This window comes from Bufo bufo, chromosome 3 (assembly GCF_905171765.1).
Source record: "Bufo bufo chromosome 3, aBufBuf1.1, whole genome shotgun sequence".
In the NCBI taxonomy this organism is placed as follows: Eukaryota; Metazoa; Chordata; class Amphibia; order Anura; family Bufonidae; genus Bufo; species Bufo bufo.
In genome coordinates, this window is record NC_053391.1 from 40246899 (window position 1) to 40264773 (window position 17875).

Here is a 17875-nt window from a genome sequence, read left to right on the forward strand (position 1 = left end):
CACTGCTCTCCCTGCCTCCTGCATGTAAAAGCTGACAGAGGGAGAGAGCATACAGGCACAAGCTGCATCACACAGAAAAACATGGAGACCCTGCAGTGTGAGGGGACAGCAGCTGTGTGTCATTAGTCTGACATGGCTGCCCTTACACAGAGCAGTGCAGTGTGATGAGATTCTGCTCCCTCTGTCTCTGCAAAACAAGTAAAGCCTCATGCACACGTCCGTGGAACACGGACCGTGTGATACCGGCCTGGATTTCTTCTGAGTGCAGGAGTGCACGGCGTTCGTTATTGGTTGCTATGACGCCACGCGCTTCCTGCTGCCGCCGCAGTACAGTAGTACACTGGTATAGATCATACCAGAATATTACTGTACTGCGGCGGCAGCAGGAAGCGAACGGCGTCATAGCAACTAATTAAGGACCTTCGCCGTATATATGTACAGCTAAAGTCTGGTCCCTAAAGATGGCGCCCACTTGCACGTGCAGCGGGCGCCGTAGCCGCCGGGTTTCTGCTATTTTAAATAGCAGAGACCCGCGGCACATGTATGCAATCAGCCATAATGCTGATCGCATACATTTTACCCTTCAGATGCTGTGGTCAAATGTGACTACGGCATCTGATCAGTCCAGAAGCGGAAGTCGCGCGCTTCCGCTCCAGTAACAGCGTTCCCCGGTTGAGATCAGGGAACCTGTTACATCGCTGAAATAGACCGAAGCCTCAAGCAGGCTTCGATGTCTATTTCAGGAGTATACCAATACAGGCCACTAGGTGGCAGCATTGTGTTGTTATATTGCAAATGAAGTGTTCAATGATGGCTATATAGCCATCAATGAACACAATGGGCTTAATGATTGGCAGTTATCATCACCCAAGGTGAGTTAAAAACAGTAAAAACTAAAGTTAAAAAAAAGTTTTTACAGACATAAAAAATAAAAAAAATACTTAAAAGTTCAAATCACCCCCCTTTCTTTAAAACCAAAATACTTAACCCCCCCCAAAAAATAAACATCATGGGCATCGCCGTGTGCGAAAATGCACATACAATTAAAATATAACAATATTAATGGCATACGGCAAATGGCAAATGGCGTAACGAAAAAAAAAAAAAAAAGCCAATTTGCCATTTTTGGTCATTTCAACTACCCGATCATTTTTTTTATAAAAAGTGATCAAAAAGTCGCACACACTTCAAATTGTTATCACTAAAAAGAACAGTAAGCCCTCACACAGCCCCATACACATATATACAGAAAAGTTATAGGGGTCAGAATATGGCCATAATTTTTTTTTTTTTTCTCAAAGGTTTTAATTTTTTTCAGTATTAAAACGCAGGAAAAATTATACAAGTGTGGTATCGTTGTAACTGTACTGACCTGGAGAATGAAGATAACAGGTCAATTTTACCACACAGTGTACAGTGTAAAAAATAAAATAAAAACCTTTATCAGAATTGCGTTTTTTCACACTTCTACCCCATTTGGATTTTTTTTTACGCTTCCTGCTACATGGTATGCAACCGTAAATGGTGCCATTAGAAAGTACAACTTGTCTCGCAAAAAATAAGCCCTCATAAGGCTATGTGAATGGAAAAAAGTTAGGACTATAGAAAGGAGGGGAGTAAAAAAACGAAAACGCAAAAATGAAAAATCTCAGGGTCCTGAAGGGGTTCAGTGTTGTTCTGGGTGCAAGGCAGAAGGCCAGATGGTATAAATACATAAGTCTGTCTTTACTAAAGTGCAGAATAGGAGTAGTAGTACATCCGACAATGACAAGGCACGGTTCCAAAGTAGATCACAGTGCAAATCCTTTCCCAATAGCAACGTATGGACGACGGCAATGATGGGGGTTACACACACAGCCGAGTCTACAAAGATGTGTGATGGCTTGTATTTCTGCAAGGAGAAATTCAATTTTTTTTGGCACCATTTTCGGGTACATATGACATTTTAATCACTTTTTATTCAGTTTTTTGGGGTGTCAAGGTGACCAAAAGAAAGCAAATTGGCATTTTTTTCACCAGTTACGACATTCATAGCACATGATATTTTAATAGTTCAGACATTTCAGATGCAGCTGAAAATGTAACGCCACTAAAAGTTGTATAACCTAGTGCATAAGGGCTCATGCACACAAACGTATTTTCTTTCCGTGTCCGTTTCGGGTATTTTGCGGACCGTATGTGGAACCATTCACTTCAATGGGTCCGCAAAAACAACGGAAATGACTCTGCTTGCATTCCGTTTCCGTATGTCCGCTTGGCTATTCCGCAAAAAAGTAATGCATGTCCTATTATTGTCCGCAAATCACGGTCCGTGGCTCCGTTCAAGTCAATGGGTCTGCAAAAAATACGGAATGCATACAGAGCACATCCGTATGTCATCCATATTTTGCAGATCCATGCCCACTTTGCCCATGTGTTTACTGTTTGCAAACATTACAGTAGATTATAGTAATGATAACGTTCAAAAAACGGAATGCACACGGACGTCATCTGTATTTTTTGCGGATCCGTTTTTTGCGGACTGCAAAATACTGAAAAAGCCATACGGTCGTGTGCAAGAGGCCTAAATCGACAATTTGCAGCAAAAGGACTATGTCCATGTGAATAATAAAAGATCCATACGCCATCTAGTGGCCATAAATTGCAATACAAGAAAGAAATCAGTACAAGATATACCGTGAAATGTCCAGCCTCCATGAATTTCTGAAAGTCTTTAAAAACAGAGGACTTATTAAAAAATTGATGTGTCAAATTTTTTTTTCCACGTTTTTTCAAGTTGGAAAAACTACTGATATCTTCATATTAGTATGCGAATTATAGTCATATATTACTTATGATCTTTATTGATTTATGTATTTTTTATGTATCTCTAAAAAAATATTATATCAGGCCATGAATTTATGAGATGTCCAGAAAATAAAAAAAGGAATCAGTTTGGCCATCCTGCTAATGGCTACAGAGACGAGATAGCCGGCTATCCTCTTAGGAGGACCAGGACATCAGAGCAGTAGGAAGTTGCAGCTGACTTTGCTGTGTACGCAGGCTTTTCAATAATGTTATAGACAAGCAATATTTGGCTGCAGTGTTTTTGACCTAAAAAAAGAGCGTTGTAAACACAATAAAAAAATTGCAGTGAGAAAAGCCGTGCAAGAGTCTCATTTCAGCATTTAGATACACGTACTATAGATTAAATTCATCTGCTGTATTATACTGACATAGGCCTCCTGCACATGACCGCTCTGCAAAAAATGGATCCGCAAAAAATACAGATGACATCCGTGTGCATTCCATATTTCGGGGAACGGAACAGCGGGACCTTCATATAACAGTACTATCCTTGACCGTAATGCGGACAATAATAGGACGTGTTCTATTTTTTTGCGGAAGGGAAATCTGGAAAATCTGGAAATCCTATGAATATAAGAACATACAGACCAGAGGTAGGAACACAGCCCCAATGTACGCTTTGCTGGGGTTAGTTCAGTACTTGGTAACATGGGCTTCGGCTGTCTACCCCTAGTAATTTGTATATACTCTTTGATGAGCATGCTGTGATGTACACTGATCTCATAGAGCCCCATAGCAAAACCCTCTGCCCCACCAAGTTTCCCCAGTATGTGTACATTAAATATTCCTAGACAATGCGAAATGCAACCCATTTACTCCCTAGATTTCTGCCGTATTTATATATTTTTTTAAAAAGCTGAAGAAATTTCAATTTAAAAAATAGTTAATTATCACCTGTTTGGTCCTATTAATGACATAAAGAAAGCAAAGGAAGCAGTCCTTCATAGAACAAACACCTACTACCCCATTTTTATGTGTTTTTTAGACATACTTGCCAAGCAGTGGTGTACCTTCAATGGAAGCAGACCATGCGACTGCTATGGAACCCAGCACTGAACTAGCTCTTCTCTTCCCAACAAAAAAAAACACTGCATTTTTTTATGATGCCGCCACTAGCGGGAGTTGAGTGCAAAGATATTATCACAGCTGCCATGGTAATTGTGTAAATTCATATGCATTGAGCCCCCCCTAGTGGTGGCTGCAGGCAGCCAGCTTTGTAATAGGAGGCAGGAGATTTATCAATGTACACTCACTGAGGCCACATGTGTTCCTCTCATGGCAGGGCTCCCATCTGGCATTTTTCAGAAGGATAATAGCTTACACACAGCAAGGGTTTCTCAGGAATGTCTCCACCAGATTACAACACTTCCTTGGCTGCCCGGTCACCGGATGTATCACCAATCCAACATTTATGGGACCAGTTGGGATGCCAGCATCAGCAACCTATGAGTGTGCAGGATCTACAGGACCAGCTGTAACATTTGTGGGCAAATATGCCACAGGATACCATACAGAACCTATATGCCTCCATGCACAACTGTATCTCATTTTGTATCCAGGCTAGAGGCCATATCTCATCTTGTATCCAGGCTAAAGGCCATATCTCATCTTGTATCCAGACTAAAGGCCATATCTCATCTTGTATCCAGGCTAAAGGCCATATCTCATCTTGTATCCAGACTAGAGGCCGTATCTCATCTTGTATCCAGGCTAGAGGCCGAATCTTATCTTGTATCCAGGCTAGGGGCCGTATCTCATCTTGTATCCAGACTAGAGGCCGTATCTCATCTTGTATCCAGGCTAGAGGCCGTATCTCATCTTGTATCCAGGCTAGAGGTCATATCTCATCTTGTATCCAGGCTAGAGGCCGTATCTCATCTTGTATCCAGGCTAGAGGCCGTATCTCATTTTGTATCCAGGCTAGAGGCCATATCTCATCTTGTATCCCGGCTAGAGGCCGTATCTCATCTTGTATCCAGGCTAGAGGCCGTATCTCATTTTGTATCCAGGCTAGAGGCCATATCTCATCTTGTATCCATGCTAGAGGCCATATTTCATCTTGTATCCAGACTAGAGGCCATATCTCATCTTGTATCCAGGCTAGAGGTCATATCTCATCTTGTATCCAGGCTAGAGGCCGTATCTCATCTTGTATCCAGACTGGAGGCCGTATCTCATCTTGCATCCAGACTAGAGGCCGTATCTCATCTTGTATCCAGACTGGAGGCCGTATCTCATCTTGTATCCAGACTGGAGGCCGTATCTCATCTTGCATCCAGACTAGAGGCCGTATCTCATCTTGTATCAAGGCTAGAGGACGTATCTCATCTTGTATTCAGACTAGAGGTCGTATCTCATCTTGTATTCAGACTAGAGGTCGTATCTCATCTTGTATCCAGGCTAGAGGTAACACAACAGGGTCCTAGAGCCTCCTTTCAGTTGTAAAGTTTTCCCGAAATATTAATATTATGATCACTTCCATACATCATCATTACAATCACACCTAAAAAGTTTCATTCCAACAACTCCTTCCTGATCCAAGATTTGTTTTTGTCAATAAGTGTATTTATGCCAGTTGTCTGGTTTAAATATATTAAATGGTGTGCACACCAAAATATATACGGTCATATGCATAAAACCATAAATTGGGGTATGCCCTATATACAGTAAATGGGGGGCATACTGTATGTAAAAATAAAAAATCTAAATATCACTTTTCAAAAGTAGGAGAGCATAGTTATAGATCTACCCACTAAACAGTGCTGCACTCTGAAAAAAAAGACCCCAGAGAGTTAAAACTGCTGTTCATTATTATCATATTTCCTTTCAGCTTGGTGAATATCGTCCATGAGTCACCTCATACCAGGAAACCAGTCTCGCACACCGTGCCGGCATGTAAGGTATATAGAGAACCCAATATAGATCCTTTTCCCGGTGAAGTTCCTGTATACATATGTATTATGTCACCTACCCCATGAAATACCATACGAGTCAGTGGAGAGTGCCAGGGAGCAGGGTTATTAGCGTGGGGATCTGCTTTCTCAGCCAGGTGTAATTACATGTCCTCTGAGATAACGTTCACGAGCAGCGGAGGGTACACAGACCCCCACCACATATTATCATAAAGTTTAATGACTCTTTCCAGCCCCGCTGAACTTTCTCATACTTGGTTTTACTACTGTAAAGTTCATTGACATTGTAGGATCATTTTTTAAGAGCTATTTCTTGGCGAGATTAAATTCTGCGTTAATCTAGACGTCCGCGTAGAACAAATTATTTCATTATTTTCGTTGCTGATAATTTGCTCCCATGATATCGCTCCATATTTCAGTACAGGGGCTCTCCAGTTTAATCACTGTACAATCAAAAGTTATACAGCTTGGTAATATGCCTTGCAAATTATTTGGCCTTATTCCTTAAAAATTGGTAGGAAAAAAGTACCTTATTGCCCATGGCAACCAATCAGAATACAGCTTTTATTTCAGAAAACTGAAAGCTGCACTGTGATTGGTTATTATGGGCAACACGGTAAATTTTTTTCCACTAGCTAGATTTGATAAATTAGGCCAAATGACTCACAATGTGTAAATAATGTTGTATATTTATTACGAAGCATATATCGATCTGCTGTGTCCCTTGAACAGATTTGGCTTAGGGCTACTCCTGAGGTTGTTATTGTTGCGGCCTCCCTGGTCTTCACCCTTTAATCCCTATACATGGATCTGACTCTGCTGACTCTGCTGCAGGGGAGACACCGGGCTGCTACCTCTTGGAGTAGTCTCTCTTCAAGTGACTGCTGACCCACAGGGGTCAGGACACCAGTGCGGAGTATCACGGGATCAGGAAAAACCATAGTCACGGAGAGGTCGAGGACAGGGCAGGTAGAGTTCTTGTAATCCGATAAACAGTCTGAGGTCAGGGCAGGCAGCTCGGTCAGAGCGGAGATCAGGTAGATGTCAAGTCAGGCAGCGAAGGGTCAGATGTGGGAAGCAAACAGAGGATGGTACATGGGCAGATGAACGTAGAAACAGCACTCCTTTTGCAGGACACTAACGAACTAGCAGGAGAAAGGTGTCTTAAAGGGGTTGTCACAGGAAAAATATTCTACAGTTTTCAAACCAGCTCCTGAATCTGAATCCTTTTTTAATTGCATGTAATTAAAAAATTTAGCATAGCCGCTGAGTTATTCAATAAAATGTATCTGTATAGCGCCACCTGATGTTAGTTTTTTTCTTATTTCTTTGTCCTGCTCACTGAGAAGGCCGCACATGCTCAGTTTCATCCTTCAACTGCCTCATGAGCTGTGAAAGGCAGAGCTGAGACACGCCCCCTGAGCTGTGATAGGGAGAGCACGGACACGCCCCCTGAGCTGCAGCAGAAAAGACACTCCCCTCCCCCTGAGCTGCCAGCTTGATATAAATCTAGCAGAGCAATGAATGTGGAGATCTCTGGATCCATGTGAGGTACAGGGCTGGTTCTAGCTTTGTTAAAAACAGATTGTCATGTACTATACGATTGCTATACTTACTATATCTTACTACAGGAAGACCTTGCGCTATAGGGAAGTAGTGCTGGCAAAGAGCAGGCCTCAGGTTGTGATGGAGGTGATGGCAAGGAGCAGGCCTCAGCCTGCAAAGGAGTTGATCAGTGCTGCTCTGGAGGTTCGGCCCCCCAGGCAGCAGAAAAGGGAGGGCAATGGGGCCAAACTGCTGGAGAACCAGACAGAGTGTGAGCAGACCCGCGGTTTGCATGGGCTTCCACTATAACAGTTATACTGAAGATCCACCTACACTAAAATGTCGCCATAGGACCTCATCTGTCAAAACTGTCTAAAATAAAAAAGAATTGCTATGCAGCTTTCATTTTGGAAACTGGTCAGAAAAGAAATTCTATTTGACCTCCCATTGGTTGCTATGGGCAACACAATTTGATAAATGAGACCCACTGGCCTATAACATACAGAGATGCAGTTACAACATTTTATTCCTGTGTGCACAGCAAAGCGTGACAGATCCTTGGCCAGAACATTCGGGGAAGGAAATATGACTTGGACAGGGTGTGTGTTCCAGTCAGTGCATGTGAGAGCAGAACTGTTCCAGAGGGAGCACATGTGCGGAGAGGCAGAGTGCTGAAGGAGCAGTCAGCTAGAAGGACCAGGGCACCTGGTGTGCAAAACAACTGCTATCAAGGAAAGTGCAGGGACTGTTGCTGAAGGTGAGTGATCCAGTTCCCAGTTTTACAGTGAAGAGACCAAGAGACTGTAGTCATTAGATACTATTGCTGCCCACATATAGAGGCTGCTTAAAGCGGCTCTGTCATCAGATCACCCCTATTAAACCAGGCACATAGCCTGGTAGGGGTGATCCTGCAATTCAAAACAATACCTTCCTCCTCACTGTCAGCGCCACGGTTGTTGATAAAACCGTACTTTTATTCCTACCGCTATGAGATGCCTACCGACGTCTAAACACCCCCCTTCCCTTTATTCACAGCGCTAGAGTACGACTTCGACTTGGTCTATCGCTGTCAATCAAGGGGAGGGGCTGGTGTTTAGTCGTCAGTAGGCGCACTTTATCGGTGCTCATACTGAAAAGGCCTGCTTCCTGGTGCTCAAAATTGCCTGCGAGCAAAGGAATAAAAGTACGATTTTTTCAACAACCGTGGCGCCGACAGTAAGGACGAAGGTATTATTTTAAACTGCAGGATCACCCCTACCAGCCTATATACATGGTTTAATAGGGGTGATCCTTATATGCAAGTTGGTGCTTGGCCTGTTGCATTGATATATTTTGCTGCGTACTCTCCAGTAAAGAAATTAGTGAGTTGCCACAGTCTAAGGCGACATGAACACAACCGTATGTGTTTTGCGGTCCGCAAATCGCGGATCCGCAAAAAAAAAACGGATGACATCCATATGCCAGGCGTTTTTTTTTTTTGCGGATCCATTGTAACAATGCCTAAAACGGACAAGAATAGGACCTGTTATATTTTTTTGCGGGTCTACGGAACAGACATACGGATGCACACGGAAACAAACAACGTTTGTGTGCATGTAGCCTAATTGTCATCTTTCTACCTGCACATTACAGGACCAGATTTTTTTAGGCTGTGTGTTCAAGTTGTAGTTGCTGTTTTCCAAAATCTATTTTTGGGGAAAAAATTTATGTTTTTGTATCTTTACTCTTCATCCTAATACAAGTCAGGCTGGGTTTTCAAACAAAAATGGTTCAGACAGATGCCAAATGTGCATAACTGATGCTCAGGATCCGTATTTTTTTTTCCGGATCCATTTTTTTCTTTATTTTCTTCTCTTCTGATAGATCAGAAGAATGGAAAAATAATGGTGACGTGAAAACAGCCTCAATTGGGTCCATAAGTAAGTACCATATTTTTCACTCTATAAGACGCACCTAACCATAACACGAACCTAGGTTTTAGAGGACAAGTATTAGACCCCCAATGTTAATAAGAACCTCAATCAGACCTCTGATTAGATCCCCAATGTTAATAAGACCCTAAATCAGACCTCAGCTCAGACCCCAATGTTAATAAGACCCTCAATAAGACCTCAGATCGGATCCCCAATGTTAATAAGACGCCAATAAGACATCAGATCAGACCCCCCAATCAGACCTCAGCTCAGACCGCAATGTGAATGACCCCCAATCAGACCTCAGATCAGAGCCCCAATATGAATGATCCCCAGACATCAGATCACAGCGCCATTATGAATAAACCTCCCCCCCACCCATTAAGACCTCAGATCAGACCCCTGAATGTGAATGACCCCCAGACCTCAGTTTAGACTGCCTTGCTGCAGACGCCGCCGCCTCTGCTTGGAGAATCCAGCTCTCTTCTCTTCCTACCGCACTCTCTTCTGTGACCCGACGCACACAGCGAGAGGTCACAGAGTGCTTATGTCCTAATGCTGTGCACAGTCACAGCAGAGCCAATGGCAGAGGACCAGGAAGCGGTGAGTACAGAGCCTGGGAGCGCTGCATTCACCGCTTCTCGGTCCTCCAGTACTAATGAGCGCCTCCATAATGGAAACGCTCATTAGTATTCACCCCATAAGACACACAGGCATTTTCCCCACATTTTTTGGGGGGGAAAGTGTGTCTTATGGGGCGATAAATACGGTGTTTCCCTCAGCAGGTCTGGCAACGTGAGATCTGTCCAAAAGGCCCCAAAGGTGGACTAACCATTTAATCAGAATTTTTCACATTTGTACAAATGAGGGACATAAGTTGTACCAGAAAACTATAGAAAAATACACATGTAAAACAGAAGTGAGTGTAGAACATTATTACTAATATGTCACAACCATTAAAGCAACAGGTCAAACACACTAAAGTTAGATATTACCAAATCCAAACCCCTTTATGACCTGGATGCTGTGAAACTGCATTTAGCACAAATTTTCCAAATTTAAAAAACTTCCTTTTTTTAGCCTTGAAGCGGAGAACTAAAAATAGCGCCTTAATGGCTTCTAAAAATAGCAGCGATCATTAGGAAACGGAACATTCCGGGGTTCATTAGCTCGGGAGCAGATTTCCTTCACCAGTAAGGTTAATGAATCTCTAAGTGTCCATTTAGTGAAATGATTGACCTTGAATTCTGGTGACTGTCCCCTTTTTAAATTCATTTTAGGTCCAAAATTCTACGCTAATTAATATCTTAATATATCTCGTGTTCACATTTTTAGAATCATGTACGTGTGCTGTCGAGGTTATCCAGCGACAACTCATATATCTATTGACTTTAAAGGGGTTTTCTAATCTCAGACAATGGAGGCATATCAGGTCCCACCTTTACACTTAGAACAGAGTGAGGACCCCAGGTTTACGGCATCCGGCCACCACCAAACGCTCTTCCCATAGTAGTGAATGGGAACGCACCGCGCTTGTATGGCAACCGCTACCAGTCAAGTGCTTGGCTATTTTCAGTGGCCCCATAATAATGAATGGAAGGCGGCTGCGCATGCGCAGTGCACCCTCCATAACTTTAGGGGTGCCGTTCTAAGTGTAGGTGCGGATCCCACCTCTCTATCAGAGCGATGTATTATACCTCTTTTGGTACCACAATGGCCTCCATTAAATTCAGGGGATCAGCATGCATGTAAAACCTGCATTCCCTGAATTTAAGTGAGGCCGGTATACAGGCAAACCCGGGCAAGTGCCGGGGCCCAATACTCCTGGGGGGGCCCACTGAGCTGCTATGAGCTCTTCCATCAATACAGATGGCCCTTTGGTGGGCCCTCTGAGTCACATGAGACCGGCTGCTGAAGAGACTCATACACGCCCCCTCTACACAGGACATGCTGCCTGAGGAGAGAGACCGGCAGGGCTGGAGCAGAAGTGTGAACACAGGTTATCAGTGAGTCTGCACTGTGAAGGGCTGGAGCAGAAGTGTGAACACAGGTTGTCAGTGAGTTTTCACTGTGACTGTCTCTTCTCTGTGGGACAGGAGGGGGGGGGGGACTCTTCGATCTGCTGCTGGACGCTGCTTCATTCTATTTAGTTGTTTTACTGTTTCATTAAGCAGTTTACCTCCATGACACCTATCCACCCCCCCCCCCATATCCTGTCCTATCTCATCCTCATGGAGCCCCTGCTGTCTCTTTTCCTCCCTCATGTATCCAGAGCTCCTGTTCCACACTCCTATCTCCTATTGCTGCCCTGCACAGACCTCCTGCCACTACTTGTTGCATGAATCCCCCTCAGAGCCCCTTCCACCTACTTGCTGTGTCCACCCCTCCTGTCCATCCAGAGCCCCGGGCCCCTGTCTCACTCCTTTGCCTCTCATTATGGTGGCATCTGAACCACATTCACCATAAGGACCTTCTAACGTCACAGGGTCATGTGACTGTGCCCCCCACCCTGTACTGTGCCCCTTTATACCCTGCATTGTGCCCTCTCACCACACCCTGTGCAGTGCCCCTAGTCATTCCCTGTACTGTGCCCTCTTATACCCTTTTATCCGGTCACTGTATGGTGGTTTTATCATTGTATGGCGGTGTTATCCGGTCACTGTACAGAGGTGTTATCCGGTCAATGTATGGCGGTGTTATCCAATAACTGTATGGCCATAACTGTATCCCCTTTCCTGCCCACACCACTTTTTTTAGACCTGGCACGAGCGGGAAAAGATACAGATTGCGGTGCTAAGGACTTTTGAGCCACATCTGTGTCTGAAATACGCCTAATATAGACATATTTCTATATAAAAAATGACCCCCAAATTGTATAATTATTCGGGGGTAGGGCTAATATCTTTATAGTATATAGATTCTAGTGTATTATACTGTGCCCTGTATTTCCCAATAGATAAATGATCCTTGGGAAGCACAGTCCTCACCCCTAACCACCAGGACCAGGTAGCGCTCTGTCAGTACATGGCGGCCTCCTCTCTCCGCTGCGTACTGGTGCTTATTCTGACACTAGGGCTGGGTTCACATCCCATTTGTGCCATCCATCTAATGTATACCAAAAATGTATGCGTTAACAGATGCCTCAGACTGATGCCGTACAGTGGCGTCCGATCACCATACAGTTCCATTGTAAAAAAAACATATACGTTAACGTATGCATTTTTTACTGGACTCTGCAGGATAAAAAAACGTCGAGTGCTGCACATTCGTATACATAAAACCGATAGGAAAAAACGTAATGTGGGGGGGGAATAAAATTTGCTGTGGGGCCCAGTTAGTTCTAGCTACATCACTGCACATCTCCTTCTCTCCTCCAGGCCCGGCCCAGGGGTGACGTCATGACGTGTGTCTCACTGCTGCAGCGGGCCTGAGGAGAGAAGGAGCGCAGGGAGCTGCGGTTAGTGAATGACAGGACCGCCGGCTGCCCTGCGCTCCAGCAATGATAGGTATGTGAGGGGGCCACTGGGGGGGTCATTACACTGTGAGGGCCCCTTACACAATATAATGACCCCCAGTGCCCCCATTTAGTATAATGATCCCCATTGACCCTCCATTTAGTATAATGACCACCAGAGCCCCCATTCAATATAATGACCCCCAGTGCCCCCTCCATACAGTATAACCCCCAATGTGGGTGGCGACTGGGGGTCATTATTCTGAATGGAGGGCCACTGTGGGGTCATTATACTGTGAGGGCCCTTTACATAGTATAATGACCCCCAGTGTCCCCCATTTAGTATAATGATCCCCAATGATCCTCCATTCAGTATAATGACCCCTAGAGCCCCTATTCAATATAATGACCCCCAGTGACCAACATACAGTACAATGAGCCCCAGTGCCCCCTCCATACAGTATTCCCCCAGTGTGGGGGCTACTGGGGGTCATTATTCTGAATGGGGGGGCGACTGGGGGTTATTATTCTGAATGGAGGGCCGCTGTGGGGTCACTATACTGTGTGTGGGGCCACTGGGGGTCATTATACAGTGTGTGGGGGGGCATTGGGGGGTCATTATACTGTGTAAAGGGCCACTAGTGGTCATTATAACTGTATAGGGGCCACTGGGGGTCATTATACAGTGTGGGAGCCACAGGGGGACATGTAAATGTAAAAAAAATGCCTCAAGGGGGCCCACTGGGATTTATTGCCCAAGGGCCCACATGAACCTGGAGCCGGCCCTGCTGGTATAGCACCAGCTGATGTAGTATTTAGTGTAGATTCCTGTCCTAAAGAGATCGCCTTGACTTCTGGAAACTTCTGTCTAGCAGTGATCCCGGTGATGTCACCAGCACTAATGGGCGGTCTTTAGCGCTGCCCTAGCCTAAACACTCCACTCACATGGGCTGAATGGGTGAAGAAGGGGTTATGTCCAGGTTCAGCTCTGAACTCAGATAACTCCTTTAAAGGAAGTCTCAATTTTAACCATGCAAAACTGCTGACAGCACCGGCTACAGCTGTCACTCAGGGCAGAGGGGAGGGGTTAGGAAGCATCTAAATGCAGAGAGCATTCCCAAACTAGTACTAGCATGGGCATAGAATATTTTTTGTGGGACAACCCCTTTAAGGACTAGATGGATTATCCACTAAGGCTACCATCACATGGCGTGGTTGCGAAGTGGCTGTGCTATGGTCTTCATTAGTTAACAAGCTGCGGCCCATATGGCTGCGTGGCTCTTCTCGACCATAGTGGGGCCGTGTCGTAACCACAACATGACCATGCGATGTGGTCATACATTCAGAGCACATTACTTACATCTGGGTTATTCCCCTCTTCAATACAGCCCGACACTGTCAGCGCTGATAGAACAGTGTATACCGACACAGCAAGTTGAATAGTAACACCCAGTTGCCAATTTATTCATACATTTCCAGGTTGAATAACAGAGGGATAAAACAATGTAGTATTGAAATAAATAAATGCCTCAGGAGTGTGCAAGTATTTACTAAAACACATATCCGGAGAGGTGACAGGTCCTTTTTCTTGCCCTTGAACAGTACACACTGAACACGTGACTACTGATCCCCAGGGAACTCGATAGTGCCCCCTGTAGTTACAGCCACATTGCGCTTTTCTTACCTGCGGCCATTGGTGGTTCAGTGATGTCAGGAGGGACCAGTGTTTGCCCCGCCGCCTGCCTGTGCGTATTGGGGTGTAAACACCTTTCTTTCGCAAGTCTGACCATTATGGAAGGGCAGACATGTTCCTCTACGTTCTAGGCAACTGAAAGTTCTCAGTGGTTGGACCCCAACAATCAGACATTGACGCCATATTTATGCTTCATACAATGCTTATAATAGTAATAATAATACTTTAACCCTATAGAAAAAGCACATAAAAAAATTGCTACAATACAAATCTGGAACACGTCTTCTTTTACTCATACATAACCGGTATATAATTTTCCAGAGAGGAAAACCCATAACTCACCCTCACTAGCAGCACATGCAGTTAATATGCTAATCTTCAGGCTAGAATTTTTTTTGCCTCGCCCTCATTGGTCACCTACATTATGTATTCATACAATGTTTAACTTCTTCCACTTTGGCTTTAGGTATTAGTACAGGGTTGAAGTGTGTGTGAGACCTCAGAGACATCTGACCAAGTGAGAGGAAACGAAGTCACGTTGGATGTGGGAGTGAGTAAAGCTAACTCAAGACGATGGCAGGCATGGCATTGCAGTTACTGGGCTTCTTCATATCCCTGATTGGTTTCATTGGGACGATTATTGCCACCGTACTCCCTCACTGGTGGAGAACCGCTCATGTCGGCACCAATATCATTACGGCCGTGGAATACATGAAGGGACTTTGGATGGAATGTGTATGGCACACCACTGGAATCTACCAGTGTCAAGTCCATCAATCTCAGCTAGCACTTCCTCGCAATCTTCAGATCGCACGAGGTATGATGGTGACATCTTGTGTCCTTTCAGTCCTGGCATGCGTTGTCTCTGTTTTTGGCATGAACTGCACCCAATGTGCCAAAGGGTCTTCAGCGAAGAAGATGATTGTCATCCTTGGTGGGGTGGCCTTTCTCTTTGCTGGTCTTACATGTCTCATTCCAGTAGCATGGTCGACCAATGATGTTGTCCAAGACTTTTATAACCCAGCACTACCTTACGGGATGAAGTTTGAGATTGGCCAAGCTCTCTATGTTGGCTTCATCTCAGCAGGGTTGACAATAATTGGTGGAATTGTTCTTCTCTTTACGGCATGCCAGAAGGACATTCCTCAAGTAGCCTACATCCACCCTTCACGCAACCTGAGGAGGGTGCCAATGAGCAGGCCGACGCGAGTCTATAAAAGTAGCCATACACCGACTTGGTCATCTGCATCACGCCAGGGTTATCAGATTAATGACTTTGTCTGACTGGAGCAGAATCACTTGATCCATTTCCATTTCAGGACGTTTTTGAATTTGTTCTTATATCCTTGCAATGTTTACTGTATTTCTAGAACAACTAGATGGAATCTGAGAAATGGAAGGACTTGTATATATGTAGTATTGTGCCATGTTTTATAATAATTTATTCCACTGAATGCACATGGATAAATCATGTTGCTCTGGATAGGTGGGAAGTCTAGTGGACATTCTCAAAATTACCAGACCTCCAAAAAAAAAAATAATTATGTACATTTTTGTTGTATATTGTGAGTGTTGTACTGGAGACACAATATTATTTTTCCTCATGTAGGTCATGGCTAGTTGATATATTCATGACTGCTCAAAAACTTGCCCAGTATCTATCTATTTTTGGGTCAATCAACCTTTAAGAAGGAGTGCAGGTGGAACTCGGAGCTGGCGGTTAAGGAGCAAAAATGTCCCTCTGAAACATATGGTATACAGTATAACTATATGCTAAAAGTGGAATTTGTTATTTTGGAGCTGTGTTAAAGGGGTTGTCCGAGATAAAGGGGTTTTCTGGGATTCATATGTTGATGGCCTAACCTCAGGATAGGTCATCAATATCTGATCGGTAGGGGTCTGACACCCGACACCCTACTGATTCGGCCAGTGACATCACATTCATCGATCACGTGGCCTGGGTGCAGCTCAGTCCTATTGAAGTGAATGGGGCTGAGCTGCAACGCCAAGCACAGCACAAGACACCAAGACTGCTTTGGAGTAATCCAGGAGGAATTTTCAGTGCAGTGTGCACCATGCTGTAGCATACTTGACAACATGACCTAGTAGGTTTGAGGGAAGCAGGGCCGGATTGGGAACCTAAAGTGGCCCTGGAAAAAAATAGCTAAAAGTGGCCCCATATGATAAGCGGGTCTAAACTGACAGGAGGCGGGGCAACAAAAGTAGGGGGGTCAGCGATACCATAGAGCAGGGGTACTGAACTGGCGTAGCGCGGTCTAAATACAGACAGCGGACGCCAGTTGTCCGGTCCCCTGTCATCCCAGTGCGCCGGAAAGAGCTGGGGAACAAGCTCCTCTCCATGCAGGAGCTGGATGGAAGGGGAGGAGCACGCTGAGGGAGACAGGTCCCTCCACATGCAGGCCCCAGGATTTGTCTTTCTCAGCGCTTTCATCCGGCGCCTGCACGTGGAGGAAGCTGTCTTTCTCAGCGCGCTCAGTCCCTCTGCTCCTGCAGCAGCAGCAGCGGCGCATAAGGGAGCTTCAAGCTCCAAAGGACACTCACGTGCTGCTGGAGATGAGGCTGGACATCACCACTGCCACCAATGGAATAAAGTCCACAGTTTGGGGGTGGGGGGGGGTGATGTCTGAGGGGTACAGACAGGGCGGGAACGCATCACTGACTGCAGGAAAGGACTCCACAGTGTCAGTGGCATATTCCCATCTTGCCTGTGTCTTCTCTGTAATGGTGACATAAAGATAAGGCTCCATTCACACCATGATATTTTTGTTCCACATCCAATCCCCATTATTGGTGGATTGGATGCGGACCCCTTCATTTCAATGGGGCCGCAAAAGATGCACACAGTACATATTGTGCTCTCTGCATCTTTTGCGGCCCCATTGAAATAAAGCGGTCCGCATCCAATCCACCAATAATGCGGATTGGATGTGGAACAAAAATACATATGTCTGTTCTGCGGCTACGGTTGCCACCCGGCCAGTAGCTCACCGGCAAGGCCGGTATTTTAGTGGCCCTGCCAGTGACAGTAATTTTTTTCTACCGGCAAATTTTTGCAGCGTCCCACATCAGTGTGTAAATGGGACACTTTAAACATCTGCCTATGTATTTGCATTGTATGGTATTTCCTATTATCAGGCTGGCAATGTCATTACACCCAGTCACCCCTAGGTGGTGCTGTCACCACATAATATATATAGCTTGGGTGTGTCTAGCTGTGTGGAGAACAGGAAGTTAGTAGTTAGTGAGAGGAGGAAAAGCAAGTGTATGAAGGAGAGAAACAGGCATCGTCCACCATGTAGTCTGCTATTTCTTCCCCTTGGTCATGCCCAGGCTAAGGCAGTACAGTGAACATTTCTCTACAGCAACCAAGCACCAGACAGTGAGTCTATGTATAAATATGCAGTAAGCCTAGTGAGGGTAACAGCTGAACCTAGCTTATGGACCTCATCAGCACAAGTGACCAGGAGTAGCTTTCCGAGTGCCTGGACAC

General features: G+C 45.0%; 1 protein-coding gene across 1 annotated transcript; it reads left to right on the top strand.

Annotated features, from left to right (window-relative positions):
- The first annotated feature begins 14895 nt into the window (after positions 1-14895).
- Positions 14896-15818, top strand: CLDN14 (claudin 14). The gene has a single exon (XM_040421760.1). It carries the CDS (start codon positions 14938-14940, stop codon positions 15646-15648), a length of 711 nt encoding a protein of 236 aa, XP_040277694.1. The 5' UTR covers positions 14896-14937; the 3' UTR covers positions 15649-15818.
- Positions 15819-17875: the final 2057 nt, after the last annotated feature.

Bases quoted from the DNA above. Each gene is read 5' to 3' on its own strand.
- CLDN14 (XM_040421760.1), top strand. From the start codon at position 14,938: ATGGCAGGCATGGCATTGCAGTTACTGGGCTTCTTCATATCCCTGATT.